This window comes from Dendrobium catenatum, unplaced genomic scaffold (genome assembly GCF_001605985.2).
Source record: "Dendrobium catenatum unplaced genomic scaffold, ASM160598v2 fragScaff_scaffold_1226, whole genome shotgun sequence".
Lineage (NCBI taxonomy): Eukaryota > Viridiplantae > Streptophyta > Magnoliopsida > Asparagales > Orchidaceae > Dendrobium > Dendrobium catenatum.
The window spans coordinates 92643-112004 of record NW_021319688.1 but is presented as its reverse complement, the minus strand read 5'-3'; the positions used below and the strand labels follow the sequence as shown (position 1 = coordinate 112004).

Genomic DNA, 19362 nt, shown 5'->3' with positions numbered 1-19362 from the left:
AATCATGTAATATTAATGTTTTGGGTGTTAGATATGTAAATAGCCATAAATAAAGTGGTATGTATGTAAACCCCCATTATTTACAAGCAAGTCAAGCCCGTGAGCTAATGAAGTTGAAAGTTGAATGAGTCTAAACCCTTGATTTAACTCGCTAGCACTATCCAACTTTAACTATAACATCATCTTACCTAGCTTGAACTTGAACGCCAACTTAAAAGGGTGGCCTGCTTACCCTATGCATGAGAGGTAACAAAATGACCGATTATAAGCTGACGGAAATGCTTTTTCTTCACGTGCTAAGGCCGCCTCAGCTGTAGTTGTCAGTTTTGCTTACATGTGATATTTTTAGAAAAAATATTAATATCCATCCTAGTCTCTAGTCTAACATAGCCAACAGAGCAACTATTATTATTGTTGAGAAGTTTTTGACTATTCAAGTAGAGATTTGAATTTTATCTCACGTCTGATATATATATATATATTATATTTTATATATATATATATATATATATATATACTATATATTATATATTAATACGTATATATATTATATTATATATTATTATATATATATGACTTAGGTTTTCGTTTGGAACCTTTCTTTTTGCTTTCTAAACTTCTTTTTAAAATACAAAAAATTTTTTTCTAAAAACTGATTTAAAAACATTACGAAAGTTGTCTTACAAAGTCCTTAATTCACTTAAACAGTTAAAAACCAATAGTCAATAGTAAGAGTCACACGTATCACAATCACCAGCTGGTAGGCACCGATTAATACCTATTAAGGCTTTAGATTTTTTTTTTTAATTCTTTACTGGAGTGTACTCGACTTTTGATTTTACGGGTTTGTTCTATTCGTATACCGGCGTTCGGTTTCCTCCTGACCAAATTGTGGTTGGAAGTATAGGGGAGACCCTTAGTCGAATGGAGGTCAGGGAATAAGACGGTTTTATTGACCCGGAGGCCCCTCTGAACCGAGTATTTTAGTATTTTTTTTGGAGGCCATCAAATGGCAACCTACACGCAAATTACCGGTTATACCAGTACCAGTTTTAAACAATTAAATTTAATACGTTTCCTATTAGACACCAATATGCCTTAGCAGATATTTAATAAATAACAATTATGATGAAAATCGAAAGGCCGTGCACAACAGCCCCACTGTTGAGCTAAGGTGGGAGTATCAAATTTGGTTCGGCCTTAAGATAAACATTTTTTCAACATTAGGAATCCTCAAACAAGGTCCCCTTTGACGAAGGAAAAATAAAATACCCAATGGTCTATGCCGAGACACACTTGTCTTTAATTTCTCTTTTTTCTGTGCTTGTCAGGGTTATGAAATGAGTTTTCGACTACTCCACTCTGACTAAAGTAAGAATATATGCCCTTATTTCACGGCCATGATGGCCCTCCGGAAACGACGGAACCATGGAATCTACCCTTAATTTAGAAAATTTCAGGAACATCATCTTATCATTTTCAATTCCCCCTACCACATTTCGCTTTAAGTGCACAAATGGTGCAATTTCCAAATTTTTAAATATCACAGATTCTAAATCTTTCCAATTCTCCAAATTCTCATAATAATCTACTTATAATTCCAAACCCATGCTAGTTACTAAGAAATATCATATTTTTTCCAATTACTGGTGTATGCTCCGGACTCCAACATACGACTGATTTGATTGACGACTAGCCTTAATCGAAAGTTATCTCTCGTTATTGGGAGGGGTAATTAACTATAGGGGCTTGCGCCTATAGGAAACCAGAACTCATATCATAAAGTCCTCGCAAAATGAGAGCGAAATCTCTGGGTAGTGTCTTATCTACAAACACATCTGCCTTCCAAAATTTACCCCGGAACTTATTCCGTTAAAACTCCTCTCGCCAAAAAAAAAAGCACAATCATAATGTGGGCGGAGGCCGGGGCCGAATTTTCGGAGCCCACAATATTAGCGTATATAAATTTGTGTAGTTATAGTAGAGCAATATATTAATACTATTGTGCATAATTTAGATTGCTCACACTTCAACATATCATACATTATATTATTTTCGTTCAAACACTTTCATACATATATTAGCGTAACCAAACAAATACACTTCATTAATATCATCATTAATTTGTTTGATTCACTATTTGCCTTGTATATTCAACTTTTATGTTCCATATAATTTGAAACATTTTTAAGTTGGGAAAATTTTGCAAATAAATTAGTGACTATGTCATTTTACATAATATTCACCCCCTTTTATGGTCTACCTTCAACTTACAAAACCAAGGAAGTGGGCGCATGGATTCTGTTGAGCCTAAAATAGCCCTCCGAAATAGGCAAATGTGTTTATGCTTGAGCAACATATACAAGTGATTTCTCCATATACATGACCTCATTAAGATGATAATATAGGAAGGCTTTCCGAACATTCATCAGTAACATAGGACATCCCTGATTGGTAAACCCATAGATATAAAAACTTTGACAGAGAAAATCTCGATGAACGAAGAGAATGCATCAAAATAATCCATCCATTAACTTAAGTAAAATATTTAGGAACCAATCGACCTTTGTAATGATCAATTGAGCCATCAAAAAAAAAAATAGTGAAAATCCATTGAAAAGAAATTAGTTGAACCCTAGAGGGAGGGGCAACCAATTCCTACGTATGTCGATTATGAAAAGCATTCATAGCTTGTTTTCATAGATGATGTTGCATTACTTCTAAACATGGCCTAAGAATGGATAACACAAACAAGAGCATAACAAAATGATAATAAGAAAGAGATAAATGCCAAAAGGTCATGAATGAGTGAATAGGATGACAAGTAAAATAGTAAATGATATTCTATCTTGTCATAGTAAAATGAGAATATGCAAATATGAAGACTTAGTTTCAGGATGCTCAACTAAAGAAGACGAGATGATAAGAGACATTGCAGTAGGTTGAGTTTGAGGCCGTCTAGAATACACTTGTAAAGGTAGGGAGTGAGGCAGTAAGAGAAGTAATAGATGGTGATGATCTGATAGGAATCTAACCTCCACATAACAAAAATAGCAATACCAAAGATAAAACAAAGCATAAATCAACGAGAAAGATGTTTATTTTAGCACAACAAACCAAGATACAAGTTGATCTACTGTTTGAGAGGTATAACAGCTCTCCACAAACCCTAGGCGCTGCTAGGAACAACTCCAAAGAAAAACTATAACAAACACAAAAATTATATAATGAAAATAAAATAATATAATTAGCCATAAATAAGCTCTCCTAATTCCCTCCCAAATCTGAATTCAAATAAGTCCTCTTTCCTTAAATAAACCTTCTTAATTTCCTTCCAAATATGATTTCAAATCAGCCCTATTTCCCTAAATAAATCTTCCTAAATTTCTCCCAATCAAATCATCGCTCTTTCCCTAAATAAACCTTCATAATTTCCTCTCAATCAAATCACCTCTCTTTTTCTAAATAAACCTTTCTAATTCTCTCCCAATCAAATCAATCCTCTTTTCCTAAATAAATATTCCTAATTCCCTCCCAGTTTTTGTCTTCTAAGGTAAGTAATTAATCCCCCTTTGCCCCCCCCCCCCTCTCTCTCTCTCTATCTCTCTCTCTCCTTGCCTGTCGTCCACCCTAGTGGGGCCTACAGGCTCAGCCAATCCATCAATACTCCCTTCCAAAAGAGCCGAAAAAAAGTGATGTTGAAGCACTGGACAAATAACACTGAACTGCCTCTGGGTCGAATGATTCCTACCAATAGAAACTCCTTGATTAATATCTCGATCTTATCCTTCTGAATTTGGGGATAATGGTACGGATGAACACTAATATGTGAGACTCCATTCAAGATGATAACATGCTCGTGTTCCTACAGAGGAGAGCCGGAACACCTCTTGATAATACTGTAGGAGTGGTTAAACTATGTCCGGTGCTTCTATCTTCTCCCCATCTTCTTCTCCTTCCAAACCCTACAGCTCCACCAAAAATCTCACTCCTTCACCCTTTCCCCTCCTTGTAAATGGCTCAAAATGGGGCATCTCCTCTTCTTCCCCCAAAATTTCCATCTCACAATCCTTCCTCATCATCCCTATATTATAGTTTCCCTCATTTCCTTGTCCGGTCAACGGTGCCCTTGCCTCCGATGATGTCTTCTTGGCTTGAAACTCTAACATCATTTTCATAATCTCTTATAGATTTGAAAATCTGCCCTCAATTGCTGATTTCATATTTCTAACTTCCCCAACAAGCCTCTCCTCCAACATATCAACCTTCTTAGCCGCCATAGGTCCTGATGGCTGATACTAATTTGATGGGAACCTGACCTCCACACAGCAAAAAAAACAATAACAAAGATAAAACACAGCATAAATTAGGGAGAAAGATGTTTATTTCAGCACAACATACCAATATACAAGTTGATCTACTATTCGAGATATATCAACTCCAAAAAAAAAACTACAGCACATAATGAAAATAAAACTTTTTCTTTTTTGAAAATAAAACAACATAATTAGACCTAAATAAGCTCTCATATTTTCCTCCCAAATATGAATTCAAATTAATCCTCTTTCCCTAAATAATTCCCTTCCAAATCTGATTTCAGATCAGCCCTCTTTCCCTAAAAAAACTTCATAATTTCCTCTCAATCAAATCAGCACTCTTTCCCTAAACCTTCCTAACTTCCTCTCAATCAAATCAGATCTCTTTTCCTAAATAAACCTTCATAATTCCCTCCCAATTAAATCAATCATCTTTCCCAAAACAAACCTTCTTAATTCCCTTTCACAGGCTCAGCCAGTCCATCATGATCCAAGAGTGTTGTAAAGAAAGAAGGATTATTCTCCTAAAATGTAATGTCAGCTTAAGCGTATGGATGTTTGTCAAGAGGATCATAATATTTATATATATATTTTTACTATGAGAGTACACGAGAAATATAAAATGACCAGCATGGCCAGAGAATTCATCATGCAGATGAAAAATATCAACAAAACACTAGAGAAATGAAAAGAAAAATAAGTTGGTTGGGAGAAAGGGTGGTGTGAGCGATTGATAATTGATAAGTATAAATGGGACCTAATTAATAAGTTAACAAACAATTAGGGCCACATCTCCACAAAATTATCGAGGGCAAAAAATTCTAAAAATCAAGGCACTGATTCAAATCAAAATCCTTTATTGCTCCCATTTTATTTTCATTTGGAAAACAATAACATCATGAACTTAAATAACTAATTGCATAATTACCTTTTTTTTTCCTTTTTTTTCTCTTTTGACTAATTTATTTCTTTATATTCTAAGACCTCTCACTGATTTGCATATCTTGATGTAGGACTACAATGTATGCAATAATTTTGATAGAACTTGCACGATTTATTGATTAGAAAAATAGTGATTAGAACTAATAGCAAATGAAACGACAAAACAAAATGCAAGAGCGGTCACTTCCGTTTAGACTATGTTGCACGATAAAAGCTTTGAACTATCAAAATAACATAAAAAATCAACAACATACAAATATAGTAGCTTTCAATGAAAATCCCTAATCTAACAATAAGATTAGAAACAAATGAGAGCACTCAATCCCTACGTTTACTAAGCTCGACGGAAATAGGTGAACACGATCTTCATGACTAAAATCAAATCACAAGCAAGAGGGTTAGACAAAAGAAATACAAGAAGATTAACATTTGAAGACCTTTGTCAAGGATCGGATGTAATCCTCACTACACGGTACCAAGTTGCTCTTCAATAGCCTTGATCAAGGTGTCCAAGATGCCTCTACATACTCTTCTACAGTGTGGTCGATGAGCGGGTTGACATCAAAGAAGGTCGTGTGCAAGATGCAAACAAATCCTTGTTCGTCATAGGTGAGGCCGTAATCAAGCTCCGGATCGGCCATTCATGAATGCTAGATGACAGTCACTTCCAGATATCACTAGCAACCTTGAACTCCGTTAAAGAGAAAGAAGTTTCTTTTCAACTTGAAGTGGGGATGGTGAAGTATGGCCGGTCGAGGGGGAGGGTTTGGGAGAGGAGAAGTAGGTTAAGAGGGAAAGAACAAATTAAAAATCCGAAATAAATTTAAGATTTCTAATTAGGAGGGATTTAGGAATTAAGTTTGAATTTAATTCCTAGAGGGGAAAAAGTGTTAATGTAGAGAGAGGGGATTGGAGAGAGATAGAGAGTGGGGGGGGGGGGGGGTAAAGAGAGGGGTGAATGCGGGAAATATTTCGAAATCCAATTATTAGGATTTGGAAAGCAAATAAGAGAAAGGAAGCTTTGAAGATTTCGGCCAAAGGTGGAGAGGATAATTAGGAAAGGTTTCCAAGAGAGGGTGAGGGGATTTGGAAACAAATCGAAGGGGTTTTAATGAGGGGGGCTGGCGGCATGATGGGCTAGGAGGAGATTTATGGGAGAGATTTGGGTTGCCTTTTTAGGATTTAGAAATTAGGAAAGATGTAAATAAATCCCAATTGATTTGAAATTCAAATAGGAATTAATTTAGGAAAATTTCTTAAAATAAATTTAGAAATTTAGGAAAGATTTTGAAATCCAAATTGAATGAATTTGAATTCAAAATCTGCCCCAAATTGTATCAATCTAAAATAGGCAATAACTCAAAGGGGGAGGGAGGAAGCTAGGGGTGGCGGCAAGCTAGGTTAAGGTATGGAGGCCGGCGGTTGGTTGGTGTTGGGGTAAAACCCGGCGGGTGGTGGTAGGGGATTAGGTGGCCGGCGGCTTGGGGTTAGTGTGGGGTCGTAGGCTGGCGGATAGGTGAGGAAGAAGAGGTAAAATTAGATAAAGAAGAAGAAAAAAAAAAACCACGAACCCGGCCGTCTCCAAGGTTGGTGGGTGATCCAATTTCTCTCCCAAGCACTCTCAAGTCTCACAAAGAATTCAAGCAAAAAAAAATTTTAATCATTCATTCATAAATTTCAAAAGAAGAACACTAGGGCTAGCTATAAATAGCCTCGTACAAAGACTCAAAAATAAAAGGACGACGATGCCCCTAGGGCTTATATACGACATCCCTTAATAAAAGGGCACAACAGAAAACTAATAAAGCAAATTAATAAAGCAAATACAATATGACATCATAAATAAGAAAAATACATAAAACAACTCAGAAATACAATGACTCAATCGTAGCCGTAGATCGAGGGCCACGTCTCTGGTAGACTCTCCACGATCTGATGTCCCCGTCATTCTCCCGGGGTATGAGAAAGCTCGACTCCGTCGAGTATACATCTCTGGTACTCTCGTAGATCTCTAATGCATCGGAGTCAATCTGCTACAGCTCCTCGCGATCCAACCATGTGTCCTCTGACTCGGGCTTTCCTTTCCACCTGATCAAGTACCTCTTTCATCCACCTTCCCTTGTGGAGATGATGCTATCACTCAGGATCGCGTCTACCTTTTCTGACATGGGTGATTTGGGTATATTTGGTAGTGGAGGTAGGTTTGGGTTCTTACAAGGTGGGGTCACACAAGGTGGGGTCACACAAGGCTGCTGTATGAGTGGATTATGTGGGTTGAAATCAAGACATTCATATGCAACTAGATCTTCTATGTTAAAGGAGGGATTGATGTTGAATTATGCAGGCAGATCTACTACATAAGCATTATCATTGATTTTCTTAAGTATTTTGAATGGTCCAGCACTCTTAGCATGCAGCTTCTTAACTATTCCCTGCGAGAACCGTTCCAGACGAATCCGCACCATTACGGAATCATCAACCTCAAAAGTTTTAAATCTTCATTTCAAATCCACATATAGTTTGTAAACATTATTGCTCTTTTCAATTTATCGTGCAATTTCTTTATTGAGAGCGGCTGTCTAGGTTTGAACCCGTCTATAATTTCAGGAGGACTTAGGTAGTGGTTTGATTAATAGAATTATTATAAGCAAACTCAGCCGTAGGCAAAATGGAATCCCAGTCCTTAATGTGCTTGCTAACCAAAGATCGTAACAAGTTACCCAAACTCTTATTGACTAACTCGGTCTGACCATCAATATGTGGGTGAAAGGCGGTGGAGAATTGCAATTTCGTACCCATTTTCATCCAAAGGGTTTTCCAAAAATAGCTAGTGAACTTTACATCCCGATCTGAAACGATGGTTTTGGGTAAGCCATGTAAACGGACGACCTCGTTGAAATAAACTTTGGCAATGTGAGAGGCGTCGGACGTTTTGGAGCAAGGTAAGAAATGAGCGTTATTCCTTCGGATAGTTTTGGGAAGGCCTAGGATAAAATTCATGCTAACATCCTGCCAAGGGCAACTAGGGACAGATAGAGGAGTGTACAGACCCGTGTTTTGTTTGCGTTGTTTAGCCAGTTGGTAAGTGTGACACTGACTGACCAATCGACCGACATCTCTATTCAGGCTGGGCCAATAGAAGCGATACTCCATGGCTTTGATAGTTTTGTCCCGACCGAAGTGCCCAGCGAGGCCTCTGGCATGGAGTTTCCAGACAAGAAATTCCCTAATTGAGGTGCTAGATGCAAAGCTTTTGGGATTTGAAGAGATAATCATCCTCCAAAAGAAAATCATCCACAATGCGCGTGTTGCCTGTGAACAAGAGAGAGTAGGTCTCCTCTTAAAGTCGGGGCATTCCAAACAGTCCCTCTTTATTTGGTCAAATCCCACGACTTCTACTCTCATCTCAGTAGTAGTCATCATACGACGACTGAGAGCATCAACAGCTTTATTCTCAACTCTGGCCTTATGTCAAAGGATATAAGTGTACTCCTGAAGGAACTCGACCTATCGATCGTGGCGTACATTTAACTTCTTTTGAAAGTTGATATAACGCAGAGCTTCGTGATCCGAGAAAATGATGAACTCTTAGGGAGCAAGTAGTGTCGCCAATAACGAAGAGATTGGATCACAGCGTAAAACTCTTTGTCATACGTGGAATAACGCTGTCGAATATCATTTAGTTTTTCACTAAAATAGGTTACCAGGTGACCCTCATGGGAGAGAACTCCAATTCTGACCCCCGAAGTGTCGCAGGTTACTTTGAAGAATTTAGAGTAATCAGGAAGTCTCATCACTAGGGCATCCACCATCCTTAACTTAATCTTATCAAAAGCTCTGGTGGCTGTCGAGGTCTAGTGGGAATCACCCTTCTTTAAGATTATACTACTTGTCCTAATTTTTATATTCTTTATCATAATTACCTAAATAAACCTCTTATAATGACTTACCTTTGTTAGCAATCAGTGATAGGAGATACAATAGTGCTGAAGTTTCGAATGAATCTCCTATAGAAGGTGGCTAATCCGTAGAAGCTGCGGACTTCCCGAAAGTTCTGAGGGACAGGCCATTCAACAATGGCCCTCACCTTCTCGGGGCCTGCAGAAACCCCTTGGGTTAAAACTATGAAGCCTAAAAAGATGATGCAATCTATAAGGAAGGTACATTTCTTAGGATTGACATAAAGCTACTCCTTCCTTAAGATCTCACAAACTTGACTTAAGTGATCCAAGTGCTGGTTGATCGATTGACTGTAAATAAGAATGTCGTCAAAGTAGACGACGACAAACCATCAAAATAGCATGGGAAATCAACAACATACAAATATAATTTAAGATTTCTAATTGGGAGGGATTTAGGAATTAAGTTTGAATTTAATTCCTAATTTAATTCCTAGCGGGGAAGAAGTGTTAATGTATAGAGAGGGGATTGGAGAGAGAGGGGGGCGGGGAGAGAGAGGGGTGAATGAGGGAAATATTTTCAAATCCAATTATTAGGATTTGGAAAGTAAATAAAAGAAAGGAAGCTTCGAAGATTTTGGCCAAAGGTGGAGAGGGGAATTAGGAAGGGTTTCCAAGAGAGGGTGAGGGGATTTGGAAACAAATCCAAGGGGTTTTAATGAGGGGGGCTGGCAGCATGATGGGCTAGAAGGAGATTTATGGGAGAGATTTGGATTGCCTTTTTTAGGATTTAGAAATTAGGAAAGTTGTAATTAAATCAATTGATTTGAAATTAAAATAGGAATTAATTTAGAAAATTTTCCTAAAATAAATTTAGTAATTTAGAAAAGATTTTGAAATCCGAATTGAATGAATTTGAATTCAAAATCTGCCCCAAATTGTATCAATCTAAAATAGGCAATAACTCAAAGGGGGAGGGAAGAAGCTAGGGGTGGCGGCACGCTAGGTTTAGGTATGGAGGCCGGTGATTGGGTGGTGTTGGGGTAAAACCCGGTGGGTGGTGGTAGGGGATTAGGTGGCCGGCGATTTCGGGTGTGGGTGGGGCAGTAGGCCGGCAGATAGGTGAGGAAGAAGAGGTAAAATTAGATAAAGAAGAACAAAAAAATCACAAACCCGGCCGTCTCCAAGGTTGGTGGGTGATCCAATTTCTCTCCCTAGGGATTTCTCTCCCAAGAACTCTAAGTCTCTGATACGCCTTAGGTTTCACAAATTAGGGTTTGCCCTAATTTTCCTTCAAGATGAAATTTCTCCTCCAAATCCAAGAAAAAATCAACACAAGAGGGATGAGAGGTTCCGCGCGCCGCGGGGTCGCCGGCCCTCCCTCTGCCGGTCGGCGTCGGCGGTGGTCGGCGGTGGCCCGCATCAGTCTCACAAAGAATTCAAGCAAAGAAATTTTTTAATCATTAATTTCAAAAGAAGAACACTAGAGCTATAAATAGACTCGTACAAAGACTCAAAAAAAAGGACAACGATGCCCCTATGGCTTACATATGACCTCCCTTAATAAAAGAGTACAACGGGAAACAAATAAAGCAAACTAATAAAGTAAATACAATATGACATCATAAATAAGAAAATACATAAAACAACTCAGAAATACAATGACACAATCGTGGTCGTAGATCGACAGCCACGTCTCTGGTAGACTCTCCACGATCTGATGTCCCCATCATATCTCCTATTAATTATTATTGTATTATTGCTTGATTAGGAATAAGAAATATATTACTCCATATTGTCCTAGATGTCTCTCTTCTCTTTGTATTTAGCATGGAACTAGAGAGATCTCTAACCTTATTATTCCTCTGTACTCTCATTTCTTCCTCTATTTTAGTCATGATAATGGTTAAACACGAAATGGATCCCAAAGAAACTTTTCTGACTCCACCTTCAAATATGAAAAAAATCATTTATGACAACATCAATAGTCATGAAAGCTCCTCCAATCCACTGATTATTGGGCATAAGGTGATGGGCAAACACCTCTAGTGGGCCCAATCGCTACTAATGTTCTTAGTGGAAAAGGTTAGGATAATAACGTCACTGGTGCAGCTATTCCTAAAAAAATAAAATCTAAAGTTTAGAGCAAGAAGATTTGAAGATAACATGATCATGTATTAGCTCACTAACACCATGGAAAGAAATATGAGATGTCATAAAAAATACTTGGCCATTGAAAATACAATTGAGTTACTCAAAATAAAAGACGCCCTCTGCGATCTCCAATAAGATGATATCTTTATCACTCAATATTATAGTATTCTTAAGAGGTATTGGTAACAATTGAATATCTTTGAAGAACTGTCCAAGGGATACAACTAAATATCGAAAAATTGTTTAGAAAGACAAAATAGCCTAATTCTTTCTCGGTCTAAATAAAAAATTTGATGAAAACCGAGATAAATAAAAACTCTTCCATCTATTCTGCAAGTGTTTACTGAATTTATAGAGAAGAGAGTCAGAAAAAGATCATGATAGATAGACCAAGGCACAACAACCAACCACAAAAACTCCGCACTTATTTTTAAGCCATGTATAACTCCAACGAAAATTTCACAAAAAAAGGCCATGGTGTGATGATTGCCAAAAATTCATGCACAAAAAAGCAGCGTGTTGGAAATTGCATGGAAAGCATGCCGATTGAAAACCAGAAAAATAAGGCCGTAGTTTATAAGCAGTAAACGATATATTTCAAAAACCAACACAACCCGTACAGTATCCTCTTTCAACCAAAAGTAAATTGAGATGATGAAAAAAGTGTTTAGCCAACTTCAAACAAGTCCAAGTGCACCTTACATTTGCATTGGATCAATAGCTCAAAAAGGAATTGCATTTAATTCAAAATTTGAAAAGAGCAATATACAATTTAAAGAATTAGGGGTATCACATCACATAATCGAGAAAGCCCCTTCATTTTACAAAATACATCTTTGTTACAAGAACTACGCAGTTAGTATAGCCAATGAATCATTGTCTCGACATATAGCCATTGGGAGAATCCACATCTTTTATCTGTTGGCAAAATTATCAAATATATGGACCGTGTTACTTTTTTTTTAATATTCATTGTGAATTTCAAGATGCAATCTTAAGGAAGATGATTAACAATGCTAAGGAAAATGCTAAACTGATGAGGACATCGTCAGCAATTTCGACACGTGTACCATCGGAGACACCGGAGATCGACGGCCACGATCAGGAATTTTATTTTAAATCATTTTATGTAACAGTTTATTTTATTTTTCAATTTTTTCGTTTTTACCCTTATGGGTATTTGGTCACTATTAGAGCCCAAGAGGCATTTTAGTCTTTTGTTTCCTTTGTCATTGTGAGGCCTATATATATGGTCATTTCTTATGTAATGAGGATAATGAATATTGGAATGAAAAATTTGTGTTTTGTTTCTACTTCTTCTTGCATGAGAGCTTGAGAAGGAGAGAGCTCAAGGGGAGCAAATCGCAAGGCCAACCAGTCGTTGGAAGAGTCCGCGGCTTGTGGTTAAGTTATTTTATCTTCTCGTTCATGTTTTCTTCCATCTTCTTCCCCTCCACCACAAGAAAATCCCTTCCAAAACCCTTGTTGCCGCCGCCCCCTTGGAAGCCCGCCACCGGCCACTCCCACGGCCCCGGTCGGCCACCTTGCCGGCGACTTTCCCCACCCGTCCAATCCCTCCTTCCGCAAGTTTCAAATTTGAAATTTGAATTTCAAATTTCAAAATTTTTCCTAATTTGGATTTCCAATTTAGGAAAGTTTTCATGATGAATTCCAATTTCAATTTAATTTAAATTGGTGTCTTTAAACATATTTCCACATCATCGCTCCAAATTGGAAACCCTCTTCCCACCAATCCCCTCTCCCCCTCTCAACATGCCGCCGGCCCCCCTTGAGGGATTCTCCCCATTAATTGTTTGTTTAATGCCTATCCGATTTGAAATTAAAATTTGATTTCAAAGTTTTTTCCCTCCCAATTTACTTAAAATTGAAATTAAATTTCAGTTTTAAGTTTTAAACCCCCTCCCTCTCTCTATAAGCCGCCGGCCCCCCTCCTTGGCTTCCCCTCATTAACCCCATTAAATGCCTTAATTGCTTGACTTGAAATTTAAAATTCAAATCGATTTTCCCTCCAAACTTAATCAAATCTGAAATTAAACTCAGATTTTGATTAAATCTCTAAAGCCATCCACCCAAACCTAATTTCCCCTAACCCTAACCCTCTCACCCTTGAACCCGTCGGCCCCCTCCCTTTTCCCCTTGGAGATCCTGCCGCCCCTCTCGTCTTCCCCTTCTTTATTTGCCGTCTACAAGTGCTCTCTCTCACCACTACTTATTTCTTCCTCTTCCCCTTGTTTCCAACGGTGCTCCTTCATCTCCCGACAAGGATGCATGGCGGAACCCGAATGGAACTTTGGCTTTTTGCATGACGATCAAGATCAAGTCGACATCCACCAATCTCCATTCTTTGATGTGGGCTTTGATTTCGACGATACCGTTGAAGACTACATCGACCATATCCAATACGCCTTTTAGTTGACGTAATCGACGAGCAAAGATCAAGGGGACATTGGATCATCATTGGACGACCATCTTCCTCCACCACTCCGGCCATCTTTCCAAGAACGACGATCTTCGGTTCCTTCTTCCTCGGAGTGACCTCGATTATAATGTGGAGACTCTTCTGCCGCTAAAGCCTAGACTACTTGAGTGTATGGGCTCCAAAGGTGAAAGCTCTCATTATTAAATTGCGGATTGTTGGTTAATAGCTCTTAGTATTGCTACTATTTTTGTTTATCTACTAGGTTTGGTTAATCTACATGAGCTCCTTCGCCTAAGCAAGTGGAAAACTAAGATTCTTTGATGAATTTGCTTGTTATTTCAATAAGTTATTAATTGGTATTTCATTGTCAACTATTCTTAAAGTTTCTTAAACAAGCTCCTGTGCATGTTGGTTTCACATCATAAACACTACCACTTGTGTGCTGAAAAAAAAAATTGAATTAGAAATAAAGTAAGCTTAGCATGTAACTCCTCCCAAATAGAGCGCAATCATGCCATAGTGCCTCCGTCTTGGTTATCCGTAGCTTATGCATCTCAAAAAAATATTTTCCTTATTATTTATCAATAGAAATCCATTCATTTCATTGTAAAACATACTAACTATTTAAACACATCATGAACATCTATCCAAGCCATCCTTAAAAAGCTTCTCAACCTTCTCTATAATTCTAAGAGATATTTGTGGACCATCTCAAGTTAATAATATCTCGGTTGCTCCGTGGTTTATACCTTTTGTAAATGGCCACACTAGAGTAATTTTGATCTTTTTTAATGAAAGACAACCTTAAAACTCACCACATTGTTAAAAAATTTCATTTTTGCATACAAACTTGTTTAAAACCCAGAAGTCCTCGTGACTAACAACAACATCAAACATTTATCCTACTACGTGAGGTTGGCTACATGAATCCTTTTTCTCCGTTGTGTCTTGCTAAGAGTCAAATTTTCATTTAATTCTAATGAAAATAGATAATTTTTAATATTTTCTAACTAAGTCGTTTATTGGAAAAATAATAATTTCATTCAATTCTTAGGGAATACATTCAATAAGGAATTGTTCACCAAAGTTCCTACATTTATAACCCTCAAGTGCACGCAACTGCCTAAAGGAAAATAATTAACTTTCGAGGCTACAAGATCCATTTTCATTACAGGCAATTCTCCAAAATAATATTGGAGAGATAATGTCCTAATTGTTGCATACTCTCATTTTTCTATAGATGGTTAAATTAATAATAACTTAATTTGTAGATAAAAATCTCATTTGAATTTATGCACTCTATGCTCTCTATCCCTCTATATATTTTCTATTTATCATTAAAATATTTATTAAAGTCATTTTCAAAATATAAATTTTAGATTCTCTTAACAACATTTACTAATTTATTCATTTAAAAAATCATAAATAAAAAAAAATTCAAATAATAAATTTAATAATTAGTAATTAGGTATTATATTAAATCTTAAATTTATTTTAAAAATTAATCAACTTATTAATTAAGCATTTTCTATTTATCTTTTTATAAATTTGATGTACAATCATAATATAATAATAATTATTTTCTCTAATATTTTTTTTATTAACTGATTACACAATAATTTTTTATCTCCTAAAAATAATCTTCCCTTTTCCTAGTCATCCAAACCTAGCCCACGCTTGCTGCTTAAGCTCGGTAACTCTCTGATTTCCCTCTTCTCCCGTTATCTCTTTCTCTCTTAATCTCCCTCGACTCCCACTCATTCTTTGATATCGCTCGGCCTCTTATATAAGTACAAAACCCTTTGCTTGAAACGACGCTTCTACTTCGTCTTCTTCGCTTTCACGAAATCAAACCGACTCACTCGTACAGTTTTGCGACTTCAGGCGAAGGGAAATGATGGTGATTCGCTTCGTCTTCTTTGAAAAAACCTAAAATGATGAAATTAACCCTCCTTCAGCTTCCGTGACTCCAATTGGCATCTCCTTCGTCTTCATATTCAACTTCACGGGATGGGTTTGGGCTATTACAGAAACTCTCCTCTCATTAGTTTTAGGCAGGACAAAACGGAATCGGGACAGAGGATGACACTCTAGCGCCAGATGTCCAACTTCTTCCTCGCAGAATTTGTTCTCCAGAGATTATAGCAAGAAGGCGAGCGAGCAAATAATAAGTTATTTTATTAAAACGGCATACGAATAAGAGAAGTTTTTCGGCTTTTCCAGTTAATTCAAATGATAAAACTAACACAATGATCAAATTGGATAATTTTTAATATATGAGGGACCAATGGACTACTTCGAGCGTTTTCTCATTGCAAAAATATGACTGAAAATATTGTTGTATTGATTACCTACTAAATAGAAAATGGAAGTAATAGGTTTCAGATTTCTTAAAGAAAAGATGCTTTGATGGCACATTGAAAGCATTCTCTTTATCAATATATCAGTTTTCAAAAAATTAGTTACCACTTACTTCTAAAAAGATGATTTTCCAGGCTTCCTTTAGGCATGAATTCATAAACCAACAACCTGTCATCACCTTCTGAACAGTATCCAATGAGCTTAACTAGATTTGGGTGGCGAAGCCGTCCAAGATAATCAACCTCAGTCTGCATTCGTTACACACAAATTAAACATCAAAACTAGAGGCAAATCTAAAAAGGAATTAAGTTTAGAGTCATACTAGCCATTCTTTGTGGCCCTGGAAGCCTTCTGGTTTGAGCTTTTTAACAGCAACAATCATACCAACTCCAGGCTTGGATGCTGTCAAACATTGTTCATCAATCCAACCTTTGTAAACATAACCAAATCCTCCTTCCCCAAGGAGACTATCAAGACGAAAATTTCTAGTGGCATTTCTTAATTCAGTGAATGTGAAATTCTTCAAATTTGAAGATGCTAAAATCTCCCCTTCGGTTCGTGGAGTTGGAAGACTATCAAAAGAATGTATTTCCTCATATGAAGATGCAGTGAGGTTTGAAGGAGTTGAACCGATTAAGATAGAAGGGCTCGTTGATGAAATTGGCTTGGTGTCTTTTGATTGACCTGCATAATGAGAAAATAATCAAAAACTAGCCACAGCTCCAGCAATAAAGAATATAAACAAGATATTCCAATGTATATTGATGATGAATATATGCTACAACAGTTCAAGCCTACATTTCGAATAAATGAAGCACTACTTAGGAGGGAATATTTCTCTGAACGTGCAAATAAAATACCTGATAACACACTAACATATTTATAGTTTGATAATGATAAATTTTTAAATTTGAAAATGTAATCAAACATTATCACTTCAGAAAAGCAATTATTTGAAATTTCAGAACTTAAAAACCAGATATTTAATGAGAAATGTGTTGTGAAAAATAGGTTGAACCTATTTCAATCAATGAGAGTGAAAAAAGAATAGAAAATAAGAAAGAAGATCAACATACAAAGAACACAATAATTTTAATACAAGTTCATCCAATTGATGGCTATATCCTATTATAAACACCGCAAATTTTACTATAATTTTATTGTGAAGAATATTCCTCTAGTGCAACATAAAGACCTGGTTCAATATTTATAAAGAAAAAACTAGGGCAACCTAAAATACGGTAAGATTCTCAAAATACCATTAATGAAATAGTTCATGCATTGACTAAGTGTGCGTAGCGTGTTTTCTTCATAAAGAAAAAATTAAGTTTCACAACTAAACAAAATGCATACTCCATAAGTAACCCTAAAACAAATCTTTTAACTCAAACCAACTCGTTTTCAGAAACGCAGAAAATATAAAGGTAGCGCAAGCACAAAAGATATTGAAGCATTATAATCATCTACTAAATCTGGAGTTCATAAAGCATGGTCCTAAAATTCTGTCAGTAACACTGGCTGAATTGCCATGAAGAAAATAAGCTATAGGAGAAACAAAAATTCTGGAATCCTTTAGCACAACTGACAACACAAATGCAAGAACACAGGCTATAAAACAAAATCAATAAGTAATAAATATCTCGATTCTTGATTACATAGATTTAATGACATATATCACTTCTTAAACCAAAAATTCACAGGGATTTCTTCCAAATTCACACGAACCTCACATTCACAATGCATTAAAGTTTTTTTTTTTTTTTTTTTTTTTTTTTTCTTTGGGGAGGGGGGGGGGGGGGGGGGGTTGGTAAATATAAATGCATAAAGTAAAAAAAAAAAAAACATCTTTGGTTCATTAAAAAAAATGGTATTGAATATCTCTGTATAAATATCCTTATGGTACCATAAATATTGCAATATAGAAGAAGCTTTTGCCACATCACAATGCTATCTAAATTATATATGAGCGTCTTTCTGGTATTTAAAAAAAAATGCTACCTTCAAAATAAGAAAGTTTGATTTACAGATTAAAATCCAATAAATTGAATTGTGGAAGCAAATAGCTTTCAAGCTAACCCTAAATATATTAACTCGGAAAAAAAAAATCAACCATAATAAAAACGAATAAAATTTTCTAGAAGCCTTTCTACTCAGCATAGATAAAGAAATAAGGAACGAGCTTACCAACTCCAGAAACTACATTAATCGTATACATAATGTTCGAACCAAGTCCACAACACATCAGTTGACAACAAAAAATAACCAACAAAGCAAAAATGGATGCAGATTCCAGATCTTAACACTTTCCTTTCCTGGCTAGGGTTTGCAGAGAAACATCTTACAATTTAATTAAACCATAAATGCCCAACATTTACCAAGCTTCCACGTATGAATAACATAATTCTAGCTGTACAACATCCAAGCACCATTAAAGAAATTAAAATGCTGCCTTTAAGCCAGGGAAACTTCCAAAAAGGTAAAGACAGCAAGCAATCGAGCTATAGAAAGGACGAGATAGGCAAACCCCGAGTATTGTGAGAGCTATGAGTGCCTCTCAACGTTGAAAGAAAATGGAAGCAGTTACCCATCGCCGCAACCCCGATAAGAAGCACTCAACCGCCAGCCATTAATTAAGCGTCCAACTCTCGAAATGGAATCCTTGGAATCTTTGAGTAGAATAGATGGTCCGCCGAGAAATTGGAACTTTCTTAGAATTTTCGCTGCTTCCAACCCTCAAGATTTTTTTTTATTGCGAGGATTTGAGAGCCATGAGCGACAAGGCAAGGCCGCAAAGGAGAGTGACCAGACACAACAAGCCAACTGCGCTTGCGCTACTGTAATTTTCAGATGGGTATTCGTGGGAATAAAAAATGGTTCAGCACTCAATTTCACATATTCAAGTTAACTCATAAGTAAGCTCATTTATATTATGTTAATAAGATGATTACAACTAAAAATATATATTATAATAATGAGATTCACATACATATTATAGAAATTTTATATATTTAAGATATAAATTTTAATATTTATTCATATAGGATCATAATGTCTAAATCACATTAAAATATATGAATTAAAAAATAAATTTTAGTTTAAATAAATTAATATTAATCATTATTTTAATATAATTTAGATATAAAAATTTAGATGTTATACATGTAAATATATAAAAATGGAAGATTATATATGCAAATTCTCCTATTATACAATATTAAAAAGAAAAAAATATGGTATAAATAATAAAAAG

General features: G+C 36.3%; 1 protein-coding gene across 2 annotated transcripts in view; it reads right to left on the bottom strand.

The window, feature by feature from the left end:
* LOC110112379 (probable serine/threonine-protein kinase PBL3) overlaps positions 1-18950 on the bottom strand; it is a 35686-nt gene extending 16736 nt beyond the window's left edge. The window contains exons 1-3 of one of the 2 annotated variants that reach the window (XM_028699261.1): positions 18697-18950; positions 16435-16796; positions 16225-16360 (exon numbers count right to left, since the gene is read on the bottom strand). In XM_028699261.1, the coding sequence (XP_028555094.1) occupies positions 16225-16360; positions 16435-16796; positions 18697-18700 (502 nt within the window). In that variant the 5' untranslated portion in view covers positions 18701-18950. Of the gene's footprint in view, positions 1-16224; positions 16361-16434; positions 16797-18636 lie in introns of both variants that reach the window. The other variant, XM_020844575.2, reaches the window with a different exon arrangement.
* Positions 18951-19362: the final 412 nt, after the last annotated feature.